This window comes from Petromyzon marinus, chromosome 16 (assembly GCF_048934315.1).
Source record: "Petromyzon marinus isolate PM22_M1 ecotype Great Lakes invasive population chromosome 16, UKy_Petmar_22M1.pri1.0, whole genome shotgun sequence".
In the NCBI taxonomy this organism is placed as follows: Eukaryota; Metazoa; Chordata; class Hyperoartia; order Petromyzontiformes; family Petromyzontidae; genus Petromyzon; species Petromyzon marinus.
Window position 1 is genome coordinate 7,954,809 of NC_133682.1, and position 23,681 is coordinate 7,978,489.

General features: G+C 45.2%; 1 protein-coding gene across 3 annotated transcripts; it reads left to right on the forward strand.

Annotated features, from left to right (window-relative positions):
- The first annotated feature begins 1,157 nt into the window (after window positions 1–1,157).
- On the forward strand, window positions 1,158–23,633 carry CARS2 (cysteinyl-tRNA synthetase 2, mitochondrial). Of its 3 annotated transcripts, none has more exons than XM_032955293.2 (15): window positions 1,158–1,785; window positions 3,554–3,604; window positions 4,462–4,579; window positions 5,420–5,491; window positions 5,990–6,095; window positions 8,673–8,756; window positions 8,849–8,978; window positions 10,313–10,446; window positions 11,004–11,071; window positions 11,814–11,880; window positions 14,003–14,141; window positions 19,063–19,186; window positions 20,093–20,191; window positions 21,576–21,776; window positions 22,440–23,633. In XM_032955293.2, the coding sequence occupies exons 1-15, from the start codon at window positions 1,442–1,444 to the stop codon at window positions 22,512–22,514; spliced, it is 1,812 nt and encodes a 603-aa protein (XP_032811184.1). In that variant the 5' UTR covers window positions 1,158–1,441; the 3' UTR covers window positions 22,515–23,633. The 3 variants fall into 3 exon arrangements, with proteins under 3 accessions (XP_032811184.1, XP_032811185.1, XP_075923589.1); XM_032955294.2 differs by having other exon boundaries at window positions 1,163–1,785; window positions 21,579–21,776; XM_076067474.1 differs by lacking the exon at window positions 1,158–1,785 and adding an exon at window positions 1,839–1,867.
- Window positions 23,634–23,681: the final 48 nt, after the last annotated feature.

The following is a 23,681-nucleotide window of genomic DNA, read 5'->3' on the forward strand; positions in this document are numbered from 1 at the left end:
CGTGACAACGATGCGCATACACACATTGTAGTGTTAATAACAGCAGCAGCACCACCACCACCACACGGGCGCGGGGCTGTCAACTCGCGCCGCCGCCGCCGCCGTCGTCGTCAATTCTGGCCGCGGCGCTCGCAGGATTGAAGGGAAAGCGCGGGAATCCGCGTCGCCGGGTTCCCCTCATTCCCGGACCAACACACTAGCAAATCGCAACATCCACAACAATAACGCGAGCACTATGCGAAACAACGATGTTTAGCGCAACGGCGGCCGACTCGGCGGGGAGCCCGCGTTGGTGGAGGCGTGGGCTTGGCTTATTACCATGAGGAAGAGCCTCGCCACTCGTTACGGTGGTGGGCGGATAAGCGCGACAGAGGAGACGCTCGGCTTGGGTTTTGTTTTTTTTCCACAATAAAGCGTGCAGGAGAGAGCGAGAGAGGAAGGGAATTGTAGCGGTATACGCGTTCCGCCGTGTACACGACCGCGTATGAAGGAAGCCGCGCGACGCGAAAGGGCGAGCGCTGACATTGTTGTAACATCGTCAAACGTGTACAGTGCAGTAGAGGCGGCGGCATTGGCTCTATTTGAGGGTTTCGCTTGTGGGCGGTTTGAGGTTTTTGGGCTGCTTAGGAGGGAGGAGGAGGAGGTTAAAGGGAAGGGCACGCCGAGCGTTCAGCAGCAGTAACAACAGCAGCAGCAGCAGCTGCCCCCGCGTGTACGAGGAGCGAGCGAGCGCGCAGTAAAAGGCGGCGTTTGTCCTCGGTGTCGGAATGCGGGCGGCGGTGGGGGGGGGGCACGCGGCGGGGGGGGGGCGACGCGCGTTGCTATGGTGCAACTTGCAGCAAGCACTTCCGCATTACGTAATCCCCTTAAACCCCGCCCCTCGCCCATAGCCCCCGCCCCTCACTTTTGACCCCCCCCCTCCTCCCCCCCTGTCTACCCCAACCCCCCCCCCTTTCAGTCGCTCTCGCTCGCGTCGTAAACACTCGCCGCGCGCGAGCGTGCCCTCCCATTGGTTCCGCTACATCGAATGTGGGCGGGGCTACTAATACGGTGACGTCGAGGCGGGGGGGGGGAAGGAAAAACCCCCCCCCCCTCGAGGGTTGGTGGCAAATGGTTTGGCGGTGGTGGGAGTTCAAAACGGTCAGTTTAACCAATCACACGCGGGGACGCGAAGCTTGCGCCCGTTGCTTTTGTAACACCGAGCGCCAGATTGGCTTTCCCTCTCGTCACGTGGCGTTTTGATTAGCCCAATGGGGATAAGGTTGGGAGCGAAGTGGAGGGAGGGCCAGGGGTGCGAGTGGCGTCGGGAACGTGAGGGGGAGAGGCGGGCCGGGCGAGCGGGAGGGGCGGCTCGCACCCCCGCGTGCCGTCACTGCGTAGCGCCCACGATTCATTATTATTATTATTTTACTTGGTGCTTTAAGCTGCCAAAACGGCGGCCATGTTAGCCAGCCGAAGGTGGCGTGACGCCGCCGTTTTCTGTCGCGTGGCCACCGCCGCCGCTGCGCTTCGCTGCCGCCCCCCGAGGCACTGCCGCAGCCTTTCCGCTGGAGTCGTTCACTGTTCGTCGTCGCCGCCGCCGCCGCCACCGCCGTCGGCCTCGGACGGCGTCGTCGACGAAGGCGCGGCGGAGCAGGAGGTGGCGCCATTGCCGCCTTCTTCCCCCCCACGGCGGAGGGCGGAGTGGACGCGCCCGCGGGGTCACGAGACCGGCGCGCGCGTGCACAACGGCCTGACGCGCGCGCGCGAGCCCCTCGTGCTGGCGCGAGACCGCCTCGTCACGTGGTACTAACCCCCCCCCTCCTCCCCGCCACCCAAATCCCCCATCCACCCTCCCCCCCTTCGTACGCGACCGGCTCGTCACGTGGTACTAACCCCCTCCTCTTACCCCCCCCTCTCCCCAAAACTTCTCCCTCCCGTAGCGTCATTGCAACCCGCGTGTTTAAAAGGGTGTCCCCCCCCCCCCACGTGGTTGGGGGTCATTGCGAAGCGCGGTTTTCTGGATGTAATACGCCTGTACTCTTTGGTTCTATTCGGTAAAGTCACGGAGGCGAAGTCACGTTTAGGTGACTTTACCGAATAGAACCAAAGAGTATGGATCCTTGCAGTCACGACAGCTTCAAATCTAGAAGTAATACGCCTGGTCGATAGGGGTCGGTGGGGGGGTGGTGATCTAGACCGGTCGTGGGTCGCGTGTCCGCCAGGAGGGCTGTGGGGTTTGCTCCACTGCCCGCCCTCCTGTTGCCTGACCACGCAGACCCGCAGCCTATAACAACCATACACGGTCGCCACCCAAACAAGTAGTAATCTCTGCGGCAAGCAATTTTTACGCTTTCCGAACCTTTGCAGGATCGTTAATTAAGAATTCCCTTTTTGTTCAGGATATCTAGACCACGTCGCAAGCTGCTCCCCACCACCATTAAGCCAACAATTCCGAAAGTCCCTTGCAATGAGATATTTTGTGGCAACCGTGCAGTGGTTCACGGCACCAGAGATTCGTTTAACCATCAAGATTTAGTCGTGATATTATTCATAAATCGATTTGTTTTTTAGTTTTCGGTTAATATTGTAATAATTGGTTTAAGAAAACAATACAGTACATTGACAGATGTATTTAATAGCTTTTGGTTGCTGCAATTTTCCTGTCGGACTTGACATTAAAATGTGTTGTCGATGTCAGTCCAACAGACAAATATAAACAACAGCATTGCTAAGAGTAGGAGGCAGACACGTCCAAAACCTTCCTGTACGGTAGCCTTGATTACTGCGATTTCAAATCTGTAAAGGAGTCGCGATAAAGACAGGAAAACCCATCACAACAGGAGGCTTTATTTCAGGCCGGACAAGGAAAAGTTATAGTTCTCGAAAAAGCACCTGTCAACTGTGTGTACAACTTAGCACTCAGCTTTGTTGCATTATTCAAAGTGTGTTGACTGTCAGACATGTGTGGGAGAGAAAAAAAAACTAAATTAGAAACCCAGAAAGTGTGGCATAAAGAAGTGCGTTGTTTTTGTTACTTTGTGGGAGGCAATTGGGGTTCTCTTGCAGACCAAATATTCTGTAGTGACCTCTACCCACGAGTCCTCAGCTGATAGTTTACTTAATTACAGCCATACATGAAGGCACATTAAGGGGGGGAGGGATGGTAGAGTGTTTTCACCCTGAACTATGATCTCAGTGACTTGAGTTAAATTCCCATCCACTGCAAATATCAGTTGCAAGTGATGTCTGAACTGGTCCTGGCTCCCCGGCCCTTCACCAACCCGTATTGACCAGCATGGTGAAGTATGATCAAACAATCTTCATCAACGACGTGGCGTGAGGAGGCCTTGATCCAGCAATGGATTTACAAAGAGCTGTCATTGTGTATGTTTATTAAGGCAGAATAACATAAGACTAAGCTACAAGTATCAGGTGCATGGATAATATACATTTGCTGAGAACGCGTGAAGCTACTGTTATTGCAGCCAGGTGCAGGACTGCGTGTTTGAATATCTGTGTGTGACTTTCCTTAAGAGTTCGCATTGCTTAAAGGTGGATCTCTGTGTGACAGGTACAGCTGTGGGCCCACAGTCTACGACCACGCTCACTTGGGACACGCATGGTAGTGCCTCTCAGTGAAACATTTCTCACGTTTCTCTATGTCACAAGCTTTTTTGCTATCTGCATTGTAAAGATAAATAAAGTTAATGTTGCAACTCTCACAGCGAGAGAGCAGTCTATCACCATCACCCTTTTTTCGAACCGATGCATCCACACTATAGGGGCCCAAATTTGGTATGCCCTGCATAGAGAGTTTAGTGCAAGTCAATCAGACCAAAATGTTAAATTTGCAGAACTTGAATATATTGAATTTAATTTAACGTGATGCATTTTTTGTGTGCAGTCATTGGTGACCAAGCTACACTTGAGAAACCAGTTTAGTTACAGGTGTCTTGAGCCAAAATTAAAATCTAGGATCTGTCCTGGTTCATTGCCCTGATGTTAACATCGCCATTACAGGTTTTCTATTAGAGGTAATGACCCCAATTATAGGAATTAAAACAAATCTGTTTAACATTTACTGCATCCAAAATATAACAAAAAATGTATAGTTGTAAAATCTTGTCTTCATCTTGACTAATTATACATTGTTTCTAGGAGATATGCACATATACCCATGACATTTTCCAAAACTGTTCTGCTCAGATCTATGACACTTGTTGGAGCATAAAGGAAACTAAAACAGTCCATATCGGCATCTTCCATATAAAACATTTTTTTTACCATCTTCAGGGGGAGATGAACATTAGTTATTTGGTTGTCATCAGTGAAAAACAAATCTCTGTGCAGAAGATGGCCACAACTCAACTACCCGTGGTGCTAATAATAGGTTTGGTAGTAGGTTTAATACAAGGATGCATGCGCACATTCAGTCCTGCTTGTGGAGGTTTTAACCTTCGGGACATGTTCCCCATGCAGCTCGTACGTGCGTTTTGACATCATCCGGAGAATCCTCACCGCTGTATTCGACGTCGATGTCGTCATGGCGATGGTCATAACGGACATCGATGACAAGATCATCAAGCGCGCTCGGGAGGTGTGTGGGCATACGCGATTTATGGGAAGGGCCTGCCTGCTTTCGCTCGTCACGACATGTTGAGCTGCGTAACTGATTCGGCCGCCCGAGACCATTGCACAGTTGTCAAAAAACATTAAAGTTGACAAACACACCTGGTCTGGTTGGCACAGTTAGTTTTTTTACACGCTTTTTATTAACTCACTGTTGTATCCTCAAATCTTGTAACTCAATTTTAACCCACTTCCAAATGTGGTAGCGACTGCAAACTTGGTATGCTTATGTCATACTGATGACAATACTACATTCTATCATAAAAAATAAACATATTTTAAATCATTTTTTATATGTTATGCTTCGGCTTGGCTCTAATTGTCCACGGTCAACTGACGTTGGCTGTAATTGGCTACGGTCCTTTGCGTGATGGCAAGCTTCGGGGCCACTTCCTGGAGTCGTGGAGTTCTTCCATTACGAGTACGGTCCATTTCATTAAAGCGTGTTTTGAAAAAAGGTTTTTTTAAAATATTACTTAGGTATCGCACATTCAAATGTTTTGACCTCGTGCTTAACTCATGTTATTGGCACTTGGCAGGGGTACCTTAATAGTGGGTGGGGTTGTCAGAGGAGTAGGGGGGCCTATGATTAGTAGGCGGGGCCGATACCAGAATGAGCCAAGATGCTCAATGTGGGTGGGTGCAGTGATTGAGTGGGCATGGCGATGTTAAAGTACGCGCGGCTGATGGAGGAAGCAGCTGCTATCTTACAACATATCCTGGTTGGGCCTCTCAGAAATGTGGTAGTTTTAAAGATCTCCCTTTCATAGTGCGACGAATTTGCTGTAATTTGTTTTGTGGTGTGCAGCTGAACATGACACCGGACGTCTTAGCTCGAATGTATGAGGAAGACTTCAAGCAGGATATGGCTTCTCTCAACGTAAGATGCTTGGATGAGCCTGTCCGTGTGTCTCACAGCTGATGGATCGCATATGTAAATGTCGGTTTTATTATGGTATATTGTTGATAATTGCATATGCCAGAGTGTCTAGAGATTCGGGTAGAGACAGAAGCTTTAATTAATAATAGGATTTGTTTAAAATTTGAGATATACTTAATCTGAAGCAAAGAAGACTAAAATAGTCGTAAATAGAGCCTTAACTGGTGGTCAGTGTGAACAGTGTGGATATACATATAAATAAACTTCCATATATAAAGGGCACCAAAGGGAAAGTGAGTGACCACTGCTTCCAGTAAACAGAGGTTGACTGGGTATTGATATACATTTTACAGCAACCCTCTTCACTTGATCCAAGGGGCATTGTTTAGTCATTCATTCAATGATGTAGACTCCAGTCACACATCATCCCTTAAACACTGAGCTGCTTTTGGAGTGGAACGATGTGTGCGTGCCTGTCTGTGTGTGTGCGCGGTCCAGGTGCTGCCACCCGCCGTGTACATGCGCGTGACCGACAATGTGGGGCCCATCGTGAGCTTCATCGAGCGCATCGTGGCGAAGGGCCACGCGTACGTCACACCGTCAGGTAAGAACACACATACACGTGTGCGCACACAAACACAGGGCCGCGTGACCCCTCCACACATGGACCGCGTGATGTTTAGAAGCACAACACTTGTGCTCAATAATAATAAGCGTGGTGTAGGTTTTGTGCGTTTAGTACGTTTATATTGCAATAAGAGCAGTGGTTATTGCAAGGCGATTTGAACCCAGCGACCTGAGCTTTATTTTTTCCTGCGGCTAACAGTGGTGCGCGATTTCTGATTCAATCTACGGCTCCCCCATTAAGCAACCAGTGTGGTGAAATATGGTCAGCAACCCCATGATTAACGTATCGTGGTGAGGTCTTCATCCAGAAGTCAATGGACATGGCTGGAAAAAAACGTATTATTACAATTTATTATTCATCTGAAAATGCCAAACAAAAACGGAAAATTCCAAGGCATTAAAACGCCTAACGAAAGGTAGAATACATAAAACTCAGCAAGATGAACACATATCTCAGTTTAATACACACGTAGGGGTTCGCGACAAACATCCATAATCGAGGTTTTTTTTTAGGTTAGATCGTGTAAATATAAGTTTTGTGAGACCTGCCACTTCCTGACACAGCTAATTAGTAAGGTTTGGCATGTAAAAAAAGCATGCCAATTAGGTTCTAGTTCAGCACACCGGTGTGTTGGAGAGTACCAAAATTGTTAATGTTGTGGGTTTACTCTACAACGCACAAGTGTGCTGAAATAGTAACTAATTGGAACGTTTTGTTTACGTGACAAACCTTACTAATTGGCTGTGTTGGGTGGTGGCGGGTTTAACGACACAATTATATTTACGCGATCTAACCCAAAAAAAACCTCTTTTGGAAACAGATATAAATTAGAGACCTCATATTGCCTGTTAAGGGAAGTCAGTAGGCTTGGGCAGGATACATTGCTTGAAAGGATAATTGCCGACATGAGACTGTAGACATTGGCAGGTAAAGGAGGAAACTCGCCCAAGTGGATGACCACCTTGGAGGAGGAGCGATGAGATTATCGGTTAACGTGCTGGAGCGGGATGGGTTGTGGCATCCCAAGACCACAAGGCATGGTGTCGGTGTGGGGACACTTCATCCAGCAGTCAGAATCGGAACATTTATTTATACTGGAGGAATCCGATGAGCTATAAAGCTCTTTTTCACAGATTTCCAATAGGGGCAGGTCAGAACGTTACAATGATAAATAATAATGAAAAAACACTTTAGGAGTGTAAATTGTATACAAGGTAAACAAACCACTTAAAAAATATACAAATAAAACTAAGCTTTTTATTTTATTTTACAAATTAAGGCCCATTGGATAAGTCATGCGAGCTGCTGCTGCAAATGACGTACAATTACTATACTCAACTATTTTTCGTGTACTTATAATATCCACGTATAATATTCAAGATCACGACTGCATTATAGTTAGCCAGGTCTCTGAAAAGACTAAGAAATATATTTTTTATTATTTATGTTTTGCTACTTTTTATGTTGAATGTTTCCAGGTTTGTTGCGATTGTGCATGCCTATAGTCAGCATTTTGGAGTCAAGTGTTGGTGGATCATAGCTTTGTGAAACTCTGAAACCCGCTTGGTTGTGGACCTTGAGGTATTATTTGTTATTATGCATGGCAATTCTCCACATACTCTGGTTTTGTTGAAAAAACACTCATCAAAAAACAATTGATAAAACGTTCGATTGCGGGACACTTGAATGAGCGACTTTTGTTGATACATAAATGACCGCTATCTTTTGAATGATATGCTGTAGTTAAAATTAAAGTAAAAAAAAATATTCTTTGGTTCTTTCGGTAAAGTCACGTAGATAGAAAATATATATATTTTGAATAATGGTAAAAATAAAAAAAACAAATTCACGACGTTTCGATACCAACACAAGCGGTCGTCATCTCTCCGCCTGATGACGACCGTTTGTGTTCCGATCGAAACGTCGTGAGTTATTGTTTTTAATATTTATTATTTTTAAAATTGTTTTTTCTATCTACGTGACTTTACCAAGAGAACCAAAGAATGTGAATTCCTGCAGTCACGAAAGTTTTAAGTAAAAAAAATATAGAGTTTACACTGAGAAGAATGAAGAATGTAATATTTCTTCTGGCTCGCCTTGTTTAGTCAATAAGGTGTAAAGTAGTTGTGAGTCTCTTAACCGTTCCAGGTGGTGTAAAGGGATTTTCTCAGCCCAGCGTGAACTAAGTTATCTTGAGTAATTAGATGAGTGCAACTGTGGTTATAGCTGAACGCAGTATCTCTGAGCTGCTCGTTAACAGACTTTTAAGTAGTTTTACTATTTCGCAAATAATAGACATTTGCTGCTATTTGTGTTAGTTATTTGGCAGGTCGTGTATGAAAGATAAAGTGTGGGTAGTCCCGCCTCTTCCAAAACATGGCCAGTGTGGAAGAGTTGGCCAAATACCCTCTTAGAGAGGCTATCTTGAGCTCCCTCTAGTGAAGGCCCTTCTGCCGACAGTGGCGTGAATAAGTAATTGCAAGGGTGCAGCGCCTAGACAGTTTTTAAGTGAATAATCTTTCATTGAGCTGTTTATACCTTTGTTTTGCGCAGGCAACGTGTACTTTGACGTGCAGTCGATTGGGGAGCGCTACGGACGGCTACGGAGGGTCCTCACAGACGTCACACCCGAGGCAGGTAAAGTTGTGTAAACTTGGTTTGTTCTTCCCTTGTCGTCGGTGTTGGGGTCCAATTTTCATAGAGCGTGTGGTGTTCTCGTGCATCCACAGAGGAGGGCGAGAAACGTGGCATGAGAGACTTCGCGCTGTGGAAAGCGGCAAAGGCGTCCGAGCCATCCTGGGACTCACCGTGGGGGCCGGGCCGACCTGGGTGGCACATCGAGTGCTCGGCCATCGCTAGGTCTGGTCTGAATCGCACCCGATGATCCCGCGCATCATCTCACTCGCCAATTAAACGAACCTGCAGACACGGTCACAGCTAGGCACCGTCTTTGGCAGTGGAATAGCTATGGAGTGTGCAGATAACATAACTGCACCGGTGCCCATGGGCTGGATGAACCCAGACGCCGGGTGACAAAGAGGAGAGAAATTGGAAAGGCTCTATTTTGTTCCTTGCACCAGCGCCAATTAAACGAACCTGCAGACACGGTCACAGCTAGGCACCGTCTTTGGCAGTGGAATAGCCATGGAGTGTGCAGATAACGCAACTGCACCGGTGCCCATGGGCTGGATGAACCCAGGCGCCGGGTGACAAAGAGGAGAGAAATTGGAAAGGCTCTATTTTGTTCCTTGCACCAGCGCCCATGCCAACGGTACTATGTCTTTGACTATGTTTTGATTGTTTTTATGGACTTTCTGCAATTTTAATGGGAATAATTTGTTTTTTTGCATAAGGAATTGTTTAAAAATGTTATATGAAACGTTTTGTTAAATTGAAGGATTTTCTTTTTAATTAGTGGTGCAGTGGCTATCATGATTGGTATGGCCCTTGGCGCAAATAATTAAATGTAGCCCCATGTCAAATTGTCTTCTTTTTAGCTCAGCACTTGGGCCTGGACACTCGATATCTACGGCAGTAGTGGTGAATGTTTAGGGGCACAGAGCGAATGCTCAAGCTATCGTCCGTGAGTAGTATTGATGGTAATTTTCATTGTGTTGAATGGAGGAGGTTCACAATAGGCCTGTGAATTTAACACATTAATGTAGACCGTTTGGAAATTGATCTTCATTAATAAGTGCTAAAATTAGAGTTCAGCCGACTTTATAGTGAGCTTATTTTTAAGTGTAACCTGAGAAAAAGTTTATTTGAAGCTTTCGTGACTGCAGGAATCCATACTCTTTGGTTATTTCGGTCAAGTCACGTAGATATAAAATTAATAGATCACGACGTTTTGATCACAACACAAGCAACTGTCATCAGGTGAGACAAACACAGCAGGAGAACTGCTGACGCAGTTGTGATCGAAACGTCGTGATTTGTTAATTTTCTATCTACGTGACTTTACCGAAAGAACCAAAGAGTATGAGAAAAAGTTGATTAAACTATACCATAAGGCGTGAGTGAGAGAGAAATGCTGTGTGCATGGCCAGCAGCGTGTTTACTTACAGTCCTTGCCCCGCAAATCCCTCTTGATGCGAATCAGCAATGGGCATGGTAGACAAGCTCCTTGAGCGAGGTGGTGCGACATGGCAGTGGGACTCGCGTGCCAGTGGACGGTTGTTATGTTTGCACAGCCTGGTGTTTGGGAGCCAGCTCGACATCCACACGGGAGGCATCGACCTGGAGTTCCCGCACCATGAGAACGAGATAGCTCAGAGTGAGGCGTACCATGGCTGCGAGCAGTGGGCCAACTACTTCATGCACTCCGGTACACAGCTCCTCTGTCATTAGCACATTACAGCGCTTTTAATTAAACCGCTGTTTTTGGAAAACGTGAACGTAAGTGACTTTTATCATTATAATCGTCAGCCATGATTAGTTCACTGTTGGAAAAAGGCCTCCCTGTCGTGATCTTGTAAAATCAAGTAGTGGCGATGAATGCGTGAAATGTCACACTTTTGGAGGAAATTTTGGTGGATCACAGGTTTGTGAAATTAGCATGGTTGGTTACGTGTGGTGTGAAATAAGTTAAACATATATACATGCATACCAACATACAAAAATCCGCTGTACTGCAAAATGGCCAGGAGGTGGAATTACAGGAAGTGGGTTCATAAAATACATCTGTTCTGACTTTTCTTCTTCTCCTTATTGGCAAGGGAGTTTTCTGTGGATGTTCCAGTTTCCTTCAAAAATGGATTCTGCTCATACATCCCAAATCAGTGCCCTCTTGAAAGTCTTGACAATTGGTGAGGCTTTCCTGAATAAATAAAGAACATCAATATGTGTTTGAATGTGTGGTGTTGTGGCCTTCCACCTCCACAGGACATCTGCACCTAAAGGGCAGCGAGGAGAAAATGTCAAAGTCTCTCAAGAACTTTATCACCGTCAAGGTAGATTGACCCTTGTGGGCTAGTTTCTTTACTCAGTGCGATCGTTTACAATTAAACTTGCCAGCCAATACCAGTAATTGACACATAGTTGGTTCAGGGCCTATTGCAGATATTTTATTTGTAATCACGTCACTCATTGCTTATGTGTATCACAAAAGTAGGTGCAATCCTTTAAGCCTTTTTACCTTAAGTGTTTTTTGTTTGTTAATTGGTTAACCACAAACTGCTTCTCAGAAAGTGGTTGTTTTATTGCAAAGCTACTTAGTTTTTACACAGAAGACAAAGGGCTTGCTGGGGATCGTGGAATTCCAAAGCCAACCAGGCGTAGTAACTCACGCATGAGCGCGCATGGAAAATTGGAATTAGTTCAGCGTGCACATGCATTATAGTTTTTTAATAAACGTGGCGGTTTTTCTGAAATAGATAATGCAATAGTTTTTTTGTGCTGAATTGGGAGCGTGGGGCTGGGGATGTTCGAGTTGGATCGTAGCGTGGCATGGGGAGGAAAGCCTCCCACTTGGTTATATGATGCAGGGCTGGGGATGTTCGAGTTGGATCGTAGCGTGGCATGGGCAGGAAAGCCTCCCACTTGGTTATATGATGCAGCTCGCTGGCGGACGTGGTATTATCCTCGTGCTTGAATCATTGTTTGGCAGCGATGTCTGCCCTGCGTGCTCTCTCTCTCGCCGTCTCACTGCCTCGTTCTTTCTCGCCCTCTTGGTTTGCGTGTGATGATTTCCAGGAGTTCCTTCAGAATAACACGGCCAATCACTTCCGCATGTTCTGTCTGATGTCCAGATACCGTTCCCGTGAGTTTATTGATTTTTTAAACATATACTTTAAACATACACACAAGTATCTGACAATTGTTAAAAGGGAAAATGCACATGCATAAATACACAGTTGTATATATTTACAGTGTACGTATATGCTCACGCCTAACATGTATGTTGAACTTTATGTAGCCAACCATGTTAATCGGAGGTGCATAGTACTTGAGTATGTTGTACATAATTACGAGCCCGTTTAAAGTAGTAGCAATGTTAATGTTGCTGATGTTGGAAACATTTCACTTGTTTATTGGTTTTGTTTTGCATAACTTGGGCTTTCAGTGCGACCTTGGCAGTCGTGCTTTTGTAATACATATCTGAAGGGCTGTCAGTTTAGTTTGGAGATGACACAGTGTACTGTTTGCTATCAATGCTAGCTTTCCGAATGCATATCTTCCAAAAGTGATTGTGCCTTCAGTATTTTATGTTGCCAGAGCATTATGCATTCTTGCCAATAGTATTCAATCATAAAGTGGATTTGTCACGCGTTGATGAAACCGGCTGCACTCGTTGGTGCCAGTAAGACTCTGAAGACCAAAAATCAGTCGACATATTTATCGTGATTCTTAGGAATAAGACGTGTTATTATTCTAAGAAGGAGATGGCTCGGGTGTAATAGTCCAAACACCGGCCTTGCAAATACACAGGTCGTTGGTTCGGTTTGCCGGCGTGTTATTGGAAACAGTTGGAAAGTTTCTAAAATGCCACTCGCCAGCAGTATAAAATAGGTACACCACAGCTGAATTAGATCTCGTGTGGTGGGGAAAAGTGTGGGTACTCCAGTTAAAAACGTCTGGCAAGCATGGAAGAGTAGGTGAAATTGCCTTCTATAGGGGCTCTAGAGCTCCCTCATGTTCAGAATCAAAATCTTTGTTTAGAGTGGAGGAGGAATCTGATGAGCTATGAAGCTCTTTCACACATGTCCAGTATGGGCGTCGGGTCAGCAATTTGAGGCCCTTCTGCTAGCAGTGGTTTGAGCGAGAAATTGCAGGGCTGGACCTTTGCCTTTTTTGTTCTAAGAAAAGACCGACACATTATAACCGAAGTAACAGATATTTTGCAGTTTTTTCATACAATAAATTTCGATCGCTTCTTAAATTTGTACTTTTCTTATCCATATATTTTAAACAACACTTTTCACATTTTATATTACCGATCAAATGATCTCCATATCAATATACGCTGAGTGTAATGAAGTCTAAGGTTATGTTTTTGAACTGCAAAATCCACTTCCATTGTGAGTGAAGTGGTTGAGTGAATAAAGGTTGCTGTGGTTGTTGACTGCATTCTGCTAAAACTTATTGAGTTGGCACAGTGGGGAGCAGTTTTTAGTTATTTTCCCCAGCTTTATTCTGATTGTTCTCTTCGTATTCCGCCATGGGACAAAGTATCCATTTGGTTCTCTCGGAGAGTAGTGCAAACCTTCTTCGTGTTCGAGAATGGCCCACGGAAGCGAATATCACAGAGCTACCTCTGAGATCCTTGTAAAGGACCTCTGATCTGCCCAGTAGAGGGCAGCACTCTCCTATTTCTTACAGAGTAATGTTAGCAGATCTGGAGTTTAGAGACATTTAATGTGCAACCAAATGTAATGTAGTGGTTTTTTTTGTGCAGTCATTGGTGATCAGGCTGAGAGCATCAACCTCTGATACACTTGAGAACCTGGTTTATGTGGGAAGCATAGTTGTAACTGCTGCTGCCAGTCTCCTCTGTCTGCTACCCTATAACACCTTTTCTGAAGTCCAAGTCCCCTGCCTCTTACGACCTCGCCTGGCACAGGCACTGCAATGACTTCACTGTAGCTTAGTGGCGAATGTCTGTGGTTATTTATTAATTCCCTTTTGACCAAACGTTTATGCTACATACTGATGTTGTAGATCTGCTGCTGTTACTTACCACTGATGCTATTTCTGCTGCTTCTGTAAATGTTTTTACTTCTGATACTGTTGCTGCTGCAACTACTGCTACTGTTGCGGTGATGTATGTTGAACTTCTTTCGCATCGTACGTAGCCAACCAACCGCGCTAATCGGAGGTGCTGGCTACTGTTGCTGCTTTTGCTGCTTTTGCTGCTGCTACTGCTGCTGCTGGTGTCACAACAGCCGTGGAGTACAGCGAGGACAGCGTGCGAGCGGCGGTGGACGTGCTGGACTCGCTGTCCTCGTTTCTGTCGGATGCGCGCGCCTACGTTGCCGGCACTCTGCACACGAGGCCCATTGACGAGGCCCTCCTCTGGGAGAGGTACCGCCTCAACGCCCCACACCTCAGAGTGAACCTGGCCCTCCACTCGCAGCGTGCTTAACGCCACCTGAGCCCCGATTGATAGGTTTGGCCATGTCTTCTTGGAGCCATTTTTTGTTGTTGTGATTGGGAAGCAACTGGGTTTCTTGGAGAATACCCACATTTTGATTTAAAGCTTTCGTGACTGCAGTAATTCATATTCTTAGCTCTTTCGGTAAAGTCACGTTGAAGGGAAACAATAAAATAATAAAATATATTTAAAACAATAAAAAATTCTCACGACGTTTCGACCATAACACAAACGGTCGTCATCAGGTGTGTCGGTTTGCATACATTTATTTATTTTTAAACGGTGTATTTATTTATTTAGTTGTTTATAAAAACCCGTCAGCGCCACGCGCGGCGATTTGGCAGTTTATTTAGAAGGACTAGTCCATCTATGTTCTGAAAAGAGGAGGGGGGAGACGAAAAATTAATGTATGCTGTCTGAAAGCCACTGTAAGCGTGAACAATCAATTAAGACCTGAAATGGTTTATCAAATCTTTCCAATGATTGTTAAGCCAGAATCCATCTTCTCGGTTGAAATTGTCTCTGTGCTTGTATATGTGGATAGCCTCATGAAGGAATCTCTCATGGTAGCCAGATGGCTTACAAAGAACCTCTGTCTTGGAAAAGTCAATGTCATGTGAGCCTACTGAATTATAACAATGATCTGGCACGGCCGAGGTGTTGGTCCTACCGTGTTTAAGGTCTGCTTTGTGTTCACGAATGCGGTCCGAGACATGGCATTTGGTTTCTCCAATGTAACTACTACCACAGAGGAACACATAGGCAGTGAACTCAAGCACGTACACCAAGCTCTTAAGGCTAATGGTTACTCCGACTATACAATCCGCAAAGCTATCACTCAAACCATGAAGAAGGACCCTCTTGAGGAGCCTTTCAAAACCATCACTTTACCCTACAATGCGGGGATCACAAAAAAGATCTCCAAAATCTTGAATAAACACAAGCTCCAGGTCCGTTTCAACACATTACATAAAATCCGTGATCTGGTTCCGTCTGTAAAAGATGTGATTCCGGACATACAGTACCCTAGTGTCTACAAACTAAGTTGCCTCTGTGGTAGTAGTTACATTGGAGAAACCAAACGCCATGTCTCGGACCGCATTCGTGAACACAAAGCAGACCTTAAACACGGTAGGACCAACACCTCGGCCGTGCCAGATCATTGTTATAATTCAGTAGGCTCACATGACATTGACTTTTCCAAGACAGAGGTTCTTTGTAAGCCATCTGGCTACCATGAGAGATTCGTTCATGAGGCTATCCACATATACAAGCACAGAGACAATTTCAACCGAGAAGATGGATTCTGGCTTAACAATCATTGGAAAGATTTGATAAACCATTTCAGGTCTTAATTGATTGTTCACGCTTACAGTGGCTTTCAGACAGCATACATTAAAAAAAATTCGTCTCCCCCCTCCTCTTTTCAGAACATAGATGGACTAGTCCTTCTAAATAAACTGCCAAATCGCTGTGCGTGGCGATGACGGTTTTTATAAATAAATAAAATACAACGTTTAAAAATAAATAAATTTATGCAAACCGACACACCTGATGACGACCGTTTGTGTTATGGTCGAAACGTCGTGAGAATTTTTTATTGTTTATATATATTTTATTATTTTATTGTTTCCCTTCAACGTGACTTTACCGAAAGAGCTAAGAATATGAAATACCCACATTGTAATATATTAAACTTGTGCTGGGTTCTCAAACTGCCAGGTGTAGTGGCGCTTTTGGAGGCAAGAGTTGGTGGTCTACACAGAGTAGTGAAACTCCAGAACTCACTGGGCTGCGAGATGGCCAGTAGATGGAAGTTTTGCAAAAGGGTTTATGAGCCTGTCTGTATGTTTCTTCGAGTGTCATCCCTTTACATGCATAAGCTTTCTCCGGATACTCTGGTTTACTCCCTCATGCAAAGCACTCCTAAAAAGGCAGCTGAGCAGGGTGACTTTGAACGTTTCTCCTGCTTCTCTTAGGTCCTTTTATAAGTTGCTTTTCCTGAGCTATTTGAGTCTTTGGAAATTACACTAAGTCTTAAGAATTCTAAACATGGTCGAGTGTGACTTGGGTAACTTGCAGCGATGCCTAGTCCTTTAATACATTATTTTCTGAAAGTGTTTATTTTTCTTTGTGTTTTAAATCTAATGGTTATTCGTGGTAGTAGTGTTATTATGTATGTTCTTGCGTCTTAACACGTGTACTTCTGGTTTTTTGAATGATGCGCATCATGTAATCATTTCGCACGCTATACCACTGTGGCGTTTTCTTGCGGAAGATTCTCTGCTTTTTTAACGATAGCGTAAAATAGGATTTTTAAATCATAGTTTTGTAAAAAGTACACGTGTGAGTGATGTGAATTTTCTGCATTTCACAACAATATCTTCGACTAAATAGAAACCTTATATTTGGAATTAATGTGTGGACGAAGAAGATTGACATAATATGAGATCCCTGCCCGAATATATATCTCTATATGAAAGAAAGTAGTAATAATTAGGAATTGGCTAAGCATCCCAAAGCAGGACTCTCCTGAAAACCAGTCATGAGACTTGGACCTTTATGGGAAAATGTCGTATTATTGCTCTACTCCCATGTCCCCGTGAGATTTGGTTACTGTATCCGCATACGGGTTGTTTAATTAAACAGTTCATGAATTGGATAAAGTTGATTGATGATAAATAAATACATTTCCCAGTTGGTGCCTAAAATTATTTTCTAAACCACAACAGCAAATTACTGGAAGTAGTGACCTTTGGCAAAATGATGAGTGCATGTGCAGCATATTCGATGTCACTTGTGTGAATCGTAATTACTGCACGCGCTTGACTCGTTGGTTGGTGTGTTTGTCACTGCGCCACTTTGCCAGGGGTTTGATGAGTTGAGTCTCGTAGCTCTGATGATACTTGATGTTTCCGAATTGTACTGTCTGCTCTGGAGCATCATCAGGCAAGGAATTTAACTTTGGTGGCTTACCAACTCATTTGAAAAAAATGCGTCATTTAATATTACGCACGGTGGGCTTAAATTAATGTTCCTGTGTCACCAGACATATTCTACTGAACTGAGTTCACGGGTGATTTTATTTCCTGAGGCTCGTGGCAGTGTCATCCAAACATCTGGTTGCGCTTTCACCGCATTTTGTGACCTCTCGGGCAAATGTGGATCCGCTGCACGCTGGGACGCAGAAACAAATGAAAAGTTAATTCCTCGGTAAAGCCCATTGAGCTCGACAGATACCTGTCAAGGCTGACTCGGCCAAAGCACAACAGCGACAGAAAAGTCTTACTTATTACAAGTTATTCATACTTAAAAAAAAGTTAATTATCACAATATCATAAACGTTAACATTTCCATAGATAACTACATTCACATTTGATACTTTGTCATCATCTCAACGGGGTCTGTTTAAATGAGTACAGAGATGGCAAAGTGCATCAAGGCACCGGTTGCTTTGCGCCGCTGGCCGGGCCAAGCAGTGGTTGCTTGATGGCTGTTTTTGTATCTACTTTAGTGCAGGAGCTGGAGTGAGCTTTGTCAGAATACAAAGGCAATGCCGAATATTGAGTAAGGAGAGATGTGCACAGCATTCCGCTCAGCTGTGGTTCGTCTCTTGACTTGGCTGTAAATTGAATTTGGTTTGTTTAGTGTTGGCAAGAATGGAAATTTGAAGTTATTAAGAGGACCATACTCGTATTAATTTGGGCACATAAACGAGTGTCACTGCAGTGTCGTATTTAATGTTTTTATTTATTTTGGTAGTTTTATTTCCAGCCAAGGTGTGGGATTATAATGAAACAGAGTGCATTACAGAGATTTCCTTAAATCCTGGAATAGCAGCGGGGCACTGTTCCAGAAATTAATTTTCTGTTATTTTGTATGTGGCTGCATCTTCATTTCATAATTGTATTTTTGTTGTCATTTAATTTATTCAAAGGTTATGAAAATGACATTTTCAGTATTGGTAGCACAAATTGCTTCCAGTAATACAGGACGAGCAGTAATACATGTAAATAATAACGGTGTGTTCCCAATTTCCTTTTGCTTAAAGGCAAAGTATGGTTCAGTCTAATGTAGCGTTAAGTGTGGATAATTTACCACTGGTTTTTCAAGCATATCCTTTCAGCTGTTGCCAATAGTGGGAACTGGAAAGCACAACATCCATGTTGTCCAGGTCTCCCTTGTAGGAGGCACACCTGTTTGCACTGGCCCCTCACCTTGTTTTATCAGAGCATTGTTTTGTTAAGGCGTCACAGTTTAACATGGAGTGCTGGGCTTGGTGGCAGTCATGTCGGTGATGATAGTGTAAGCATCAGCGGTGATGGTGACCGTTCAGTTCAATTCATTTAGTTCATTTATTTTGGTATAGTCCTATGAGCCATTCGGCTCTTGAATTGGGTGCAACCACAACAAACAAAAACACGAACAAGAAAACATCTTAAAGTGACTATGTGACATTGCAAACAGAAAATCCATGAAAAAAACAGCAAAATATTCCTGAAAAAAGCACCGTACACCAACGCTGTGTGCAAAAAAATCCCAGTGGGATGCAAGTCAAACAACAACAACAACCACAAGAAAACTTAGATTAAGGCCATCAGTCTAACTCCGTACTACAACAAACAAAACATGTCCAAACCGTGAAGGTAGCTGTGTTGTATGTCAATAAGGGTGGTGGTGTCCGCGGTGACGTTGATATGTTGGTGGCTGCGTAAGTGTCACTGGTGATGGTGGTAGTCGGGTTGCTGATGGTGCTGGTCATCATGACTGTGCCGCTCGTGATGGTATTGACGTTGTAGATAAGCGGCCGTGTTAGCCTGGCCGACCGTGTGTTGCGTGTGTCCCGTGCAGGCTGGCGGAGGCACGGGCCGCGGTGCGGGCGGCGCTGGCTGACGACATGGATACACCGCGTGCCATCGGTGCCCTCATCACGCTGGTGCAGCACGCGCACAGGCAGATGCAGACAGCCATCCCGGTAATCAGATCTACTTGCCTTCCAACAACCCAGTGACTTAACACTAGCCAATTCAACCAACTCGCAGTGGTCTTGATTCAGCAATAGCAGTGCACGTGCTAAGGACGAGCTCAAATCCAGGGCGAGCGCTGGTGAGCTGGGTTATGTCTGGATTGTGTTTAGATTTTTTTTCTGGATCTTATTTGGAGTGTTCCCAAACTATATCCAGATTGTTTCTGGATTGTTACCGGATTGCTTCTGGTGTAATTGGGATTGTGTCTAGATGTTATTATAGGATCCTTATGGCGGTACCCCGGGGTACCAAATAATAAAAAATGGCCGAGGCAATTAAATATTTTATTTCTGGGACACTATTTTTTCCAGGGGTGTACTTAACTCCGCGACTGGGGTACCAATCCATCCGAAATCAGTGCCATACTCCGCGATGTCGAAACGCAGCAAGGACGATTATGCCAAAACCCTGAACGCTCGTACGCATCATAGTGGTGCATCGTGTACAGCTCGTCGAGATGAGTCGATTGCCGCATCGCCGACCATCAACAGACTAAAAATGACTGCATCACGGACATTATGCGAGAGCCGGGGTACTATGGTGACCCCGGGGTACCGCCATAAGGTCCATGTGTGTTGTTTCTGGAGTGTTTTTACGTAGTTTTTTTTCATTCTGTCAGAATTGTTCTGGATTGCATTTGGATTACATATGGATTGTTTCTGGTTTGTATCAGGACAATCGGGATGGTTTCTGTCCTTGGTAAATCCAGATTGTGCTTGGATTGTTTTGTATTGCTTCTTTGTGTCCACATTGTTTGTGTACTTTGCCTAAGTTTATGTACTGTTTCAGGAACGTTTTCCAGATTGTATCTGGATTATTTTCAGATTGGATGATGTCACCGCTCTGTCCTGCAGGTGGTGGGGGCAGTACGGAGCCCCAGCGTGCTGGGCGCAATCGCCGCGTTCATCGAGCGGATGATGGAGACGTGGGGACTCCAGCTCAGTGACGCACAGGTGCCACAATCACCCCCAATACACAGCTCTTTAATTCTCTTTCACTCTTGAGTGTTGTGACTATAACATGCAGCGGAGATTTAACCATAAATTTGTCATTAAATCCTCATTTTTGCAATGTGTGTACTTGGCCGATTTTAATATCTGACGCATAATTTTTAGCAAACAAATGGTCACTTTATAAATGTGCTGTTGTATAGGTCATAGCATCTTCAAGAACATGTCCTCCCTATAGGGTTATGTGTGATGTAAAGTGCACTGTACACATTGTAAACATAATTTTGTTACCAGGTGAGGGTTTGACCCTCTCTGGAGTTGTGTTTTTGTGTGTGGGGAACAGTAGCGCAGTGGTCCGCGCACTTCAATACCAAATCGGATACCCATGTTCGATTCATGGCCATGACCAACTTCGGTGGCGATAATCAGAATCGGTCCTGGGCCTCACCTATGTCGACTCGACCTTAAATGATTACCTGGTGCGATGCATCAGTACTGGGGAGACCAAGGCAGTCGTTTGTGGTGGTGGCCATACCATCCCTCGTGCGTTGTACCATCCTGAACAGGTCCTCGCTAACAGCACTTGCCCGACAGTCTGTTAAAGGATTACATGGGGGATTGTTGTCATACAGCAAGTGTTTCTGCTTTGGTTATCGTACAAATTAAATGTACTCTAAGCCTATGATGAAATCGCCCAGAAGCCATGCAGGGTTGAGACTGGACCGGTGACCACAATGCATAATAGGTTGTAGAGGCTGTGGGCCTTTGTAATGGGCTGCAAACGACAATACTTGAAATATGTTGAAAATGTGCTTGTATGCTCTTAAGACCCATGCTGTCCGCATTCACCAACCAGCACTGACTCGTGTAGTGAAGTATGGTCAAATAGCTCTTGCAATTCACACGGCATGGGAAGGCCATCATCCAGCAGTGGATTGGCAAAATGGATATACGTGTACAATATTTGCGCAGCGCAGGAACCACTGCTCTACCTCTTTCTATATAATGGTGACAGTATATTATTTGTCTGTCAGGGTGTGGGGGCTCACATACAGGACTGACATACACAGTTTTTTGTAGGCATGTAATTACGGTGCATGAATTGAATCATGTGCTTGAGACTATATTATTTATACAAACTATATGCTGTTTCATACAGGCTAATGAACTAAACTGCACAAATAAAACTGAAACAAAGAGAATACCATGACAGTAAAAACAGACAATACTGAATCGATTCGTAAATCGCAGGGCCACCCAGAATCGCCACAATGTCAAATCGCGGGGAGGGGGTGTGGGTGAGTCGTCCCATGCACCTCTTCGTTTGTTAAACCTGTCGTCGGTGAGGTTAAAGGTCCCTTATGAACGTTGGTGGCACCACGGCAAGCAGGTGGCGGCGGTCGACGCGGGGCCTCCGGCGGCCGTGCTGGACCACGTGGTGGCATTCCGCAGTGAGGTGCGCGACTTCGCATTGGCAGGGGACGTCATGCAGGAGAAGCGCCGAGGTGCCCGGGCTGAGCGTCGCGCGCTGCTGGACGCGTGCGACCGGCTGCGCGAGCGTCTCGCCTCTTGCGGCATCGAGCTCAAGGTGGGCGCCGCGACTTGAACCGGGATTATTCTGGACTCCAAGTGTGTGTACGGTAGCCGTGGCTGCGGGGATTTAATATATTTTGTATTAAAGTTTATGCCTTTGCAGTGACATTTAAAATGCTACCATTTGTTACTGCTAGGAAACGTTGCAAGTAACAAGTCGAGTGTTTCTTTCCCACCAGAGATGGGCAGTTAAATGACTTGCAAACTGTACAGTTGGATGTGGTGGATTGTGGGTGATAAATTAAGGCAGGCAAGTATCTGTTGCACCACACAAATAATGCATGTGTATTTAATTCCTTTTTCCTATGGACCAGTCTTTTTGTAAAATATTTTCTCATCCAATTTTACATGTGCTCAATTAGCTGGAATTTGACGAGTTTGTTGAGCCAAGATGCAAGCTAATAAGATGTTAACACTCTCATTGACAAACACCGTTTGGTTATAACTGAGAAGTGTACGTGCCGTGTCGAAGTGCTTCAGTTGCTTGTAGCATCGACAGTAAAGCATTTGCAGTCTGGGTCTACACTGCCATTACAGTCCTTACAAGTTGTACCTTCAGTGCCGATGTTGATGGCGCAATCCCTTTGGCGGTCTTGGTAGAGGCTGTGGTCATATTTGGGTTGTGCTGATAAAATCTGCTATTGTTTCGTTCCGACAGGACCGGGGAAACACATCCACTTGGAGACACACGGAGACGAGGGTGACTGACAGGGGCACGGGAGGGGGCGAGTGACCAAAGCAGAGCACGAGCGAGTCTCCGCTGAATCGCACGAAGCGTGCTTCAACCTCGGTGAATCCTGGGTCCGGGGTCGGACCTGCGTCCTGGAGCGGAGCCCAGCCCCTCGGCTCAATTCCGTCATGGGGGAAGTCCCGAGTGAGACCCGATGAGAGGCCTCTGCTGGACGATTACATGCACTACGGCTAAGAGAGCCTAGGCTTGTTTGCCTTGAGGGTGCCACTCCGGTGCCAAGACATTGCTTTTGCAGGGGTGCCGATACTTCAATTTGTGGCTCCCAAGTCTCAGCAGAGGCGAGGTTGTCAATTGCTTCATGGATGGGCACTGCACTGAGCGATGCCCAATTGGATTATACGAGGCTCAGGTCTTGCCAGGTTTTGACAGGAAATCCGATTTTAAACTTTCCCTCCCCCACATATTGTGTTTATTGACCCAGATTAGTGCCCGAGGAACCGACGAATGCTTTTAAAATTTACCGAGTATGCCTTGATTTTCACCCCCTACGTTTTTCTTCACGTCACTTAATGTCGCTGGGCATACTGCCTACAAAGCAACAATTGAACATTAAACAGATTGCTTTTTTTGCCTTGACAAGGTGGATTCTATCCTGGCTCGTGCTGCGGCTGGTAATTCAATTCCCCTTCATGCTGCCAGCCAAACACATTAGCACGACCTGCTATGAACGTCTGAAAAATGTTGACTCTGCTTTCCCTGGAAGGGGACTTATAAAGTGGGATGGACTGAATACGTTGAAGTGTTGAGTGATTTCATTACGGGGATGCGAGCAGATGTTCACGTAATTCTCAATCTCGTTAGGGATTGGCGAGGCTGTAAATACGATGCAATCCGTGCAGTGACGCACCGCTGTTGCAGCACATGTTGTTGATCGTAGTCACGTGTTTGTTAACCTGTCCGTGTAGATGCACGTGGAGCGGTGTTAAGTTGTCTTGGCTGTGGCAGCCAAAGCTCGACTTCCCATGCCTATTCATCAGTTAGGTCGCTGGGCTCAAACACGAAGTTGCTTTGTTTACATCAGGTGAATAACATATCCACATTGGCCACCAATTCAGTAAAGGCAAATGTTAATTAAATAAAATTCAAAATCCTTTACAAGAACGATGATTCATGGATGGATTTTTACCCTCTTAATGTGTGCATTGAATC

Coding starts and splice junctions, on each gene's coding strand:
- CARS2 (XM_032955293.2), top strand. CDS start 1,442: ATGTTAGCCAGCCGAAGGTGGCGTGACGCCGCCGTTTTCTGTCGCGTG. Junction 8,757..8,848: donor AGACGTCACACCCGAGGCAG/GTAAAGTTGTGT, acceptor GTGCATCCACAG/AGGAGGGCGAGAAACGTGGC. Junction 20,192..21,575: donor TCCAGCTCAGTGACGCACAG/GTGCCACAATCA, acceptor CACCACGGCAAG/CAGGTGGCGGCGGTCGACGC.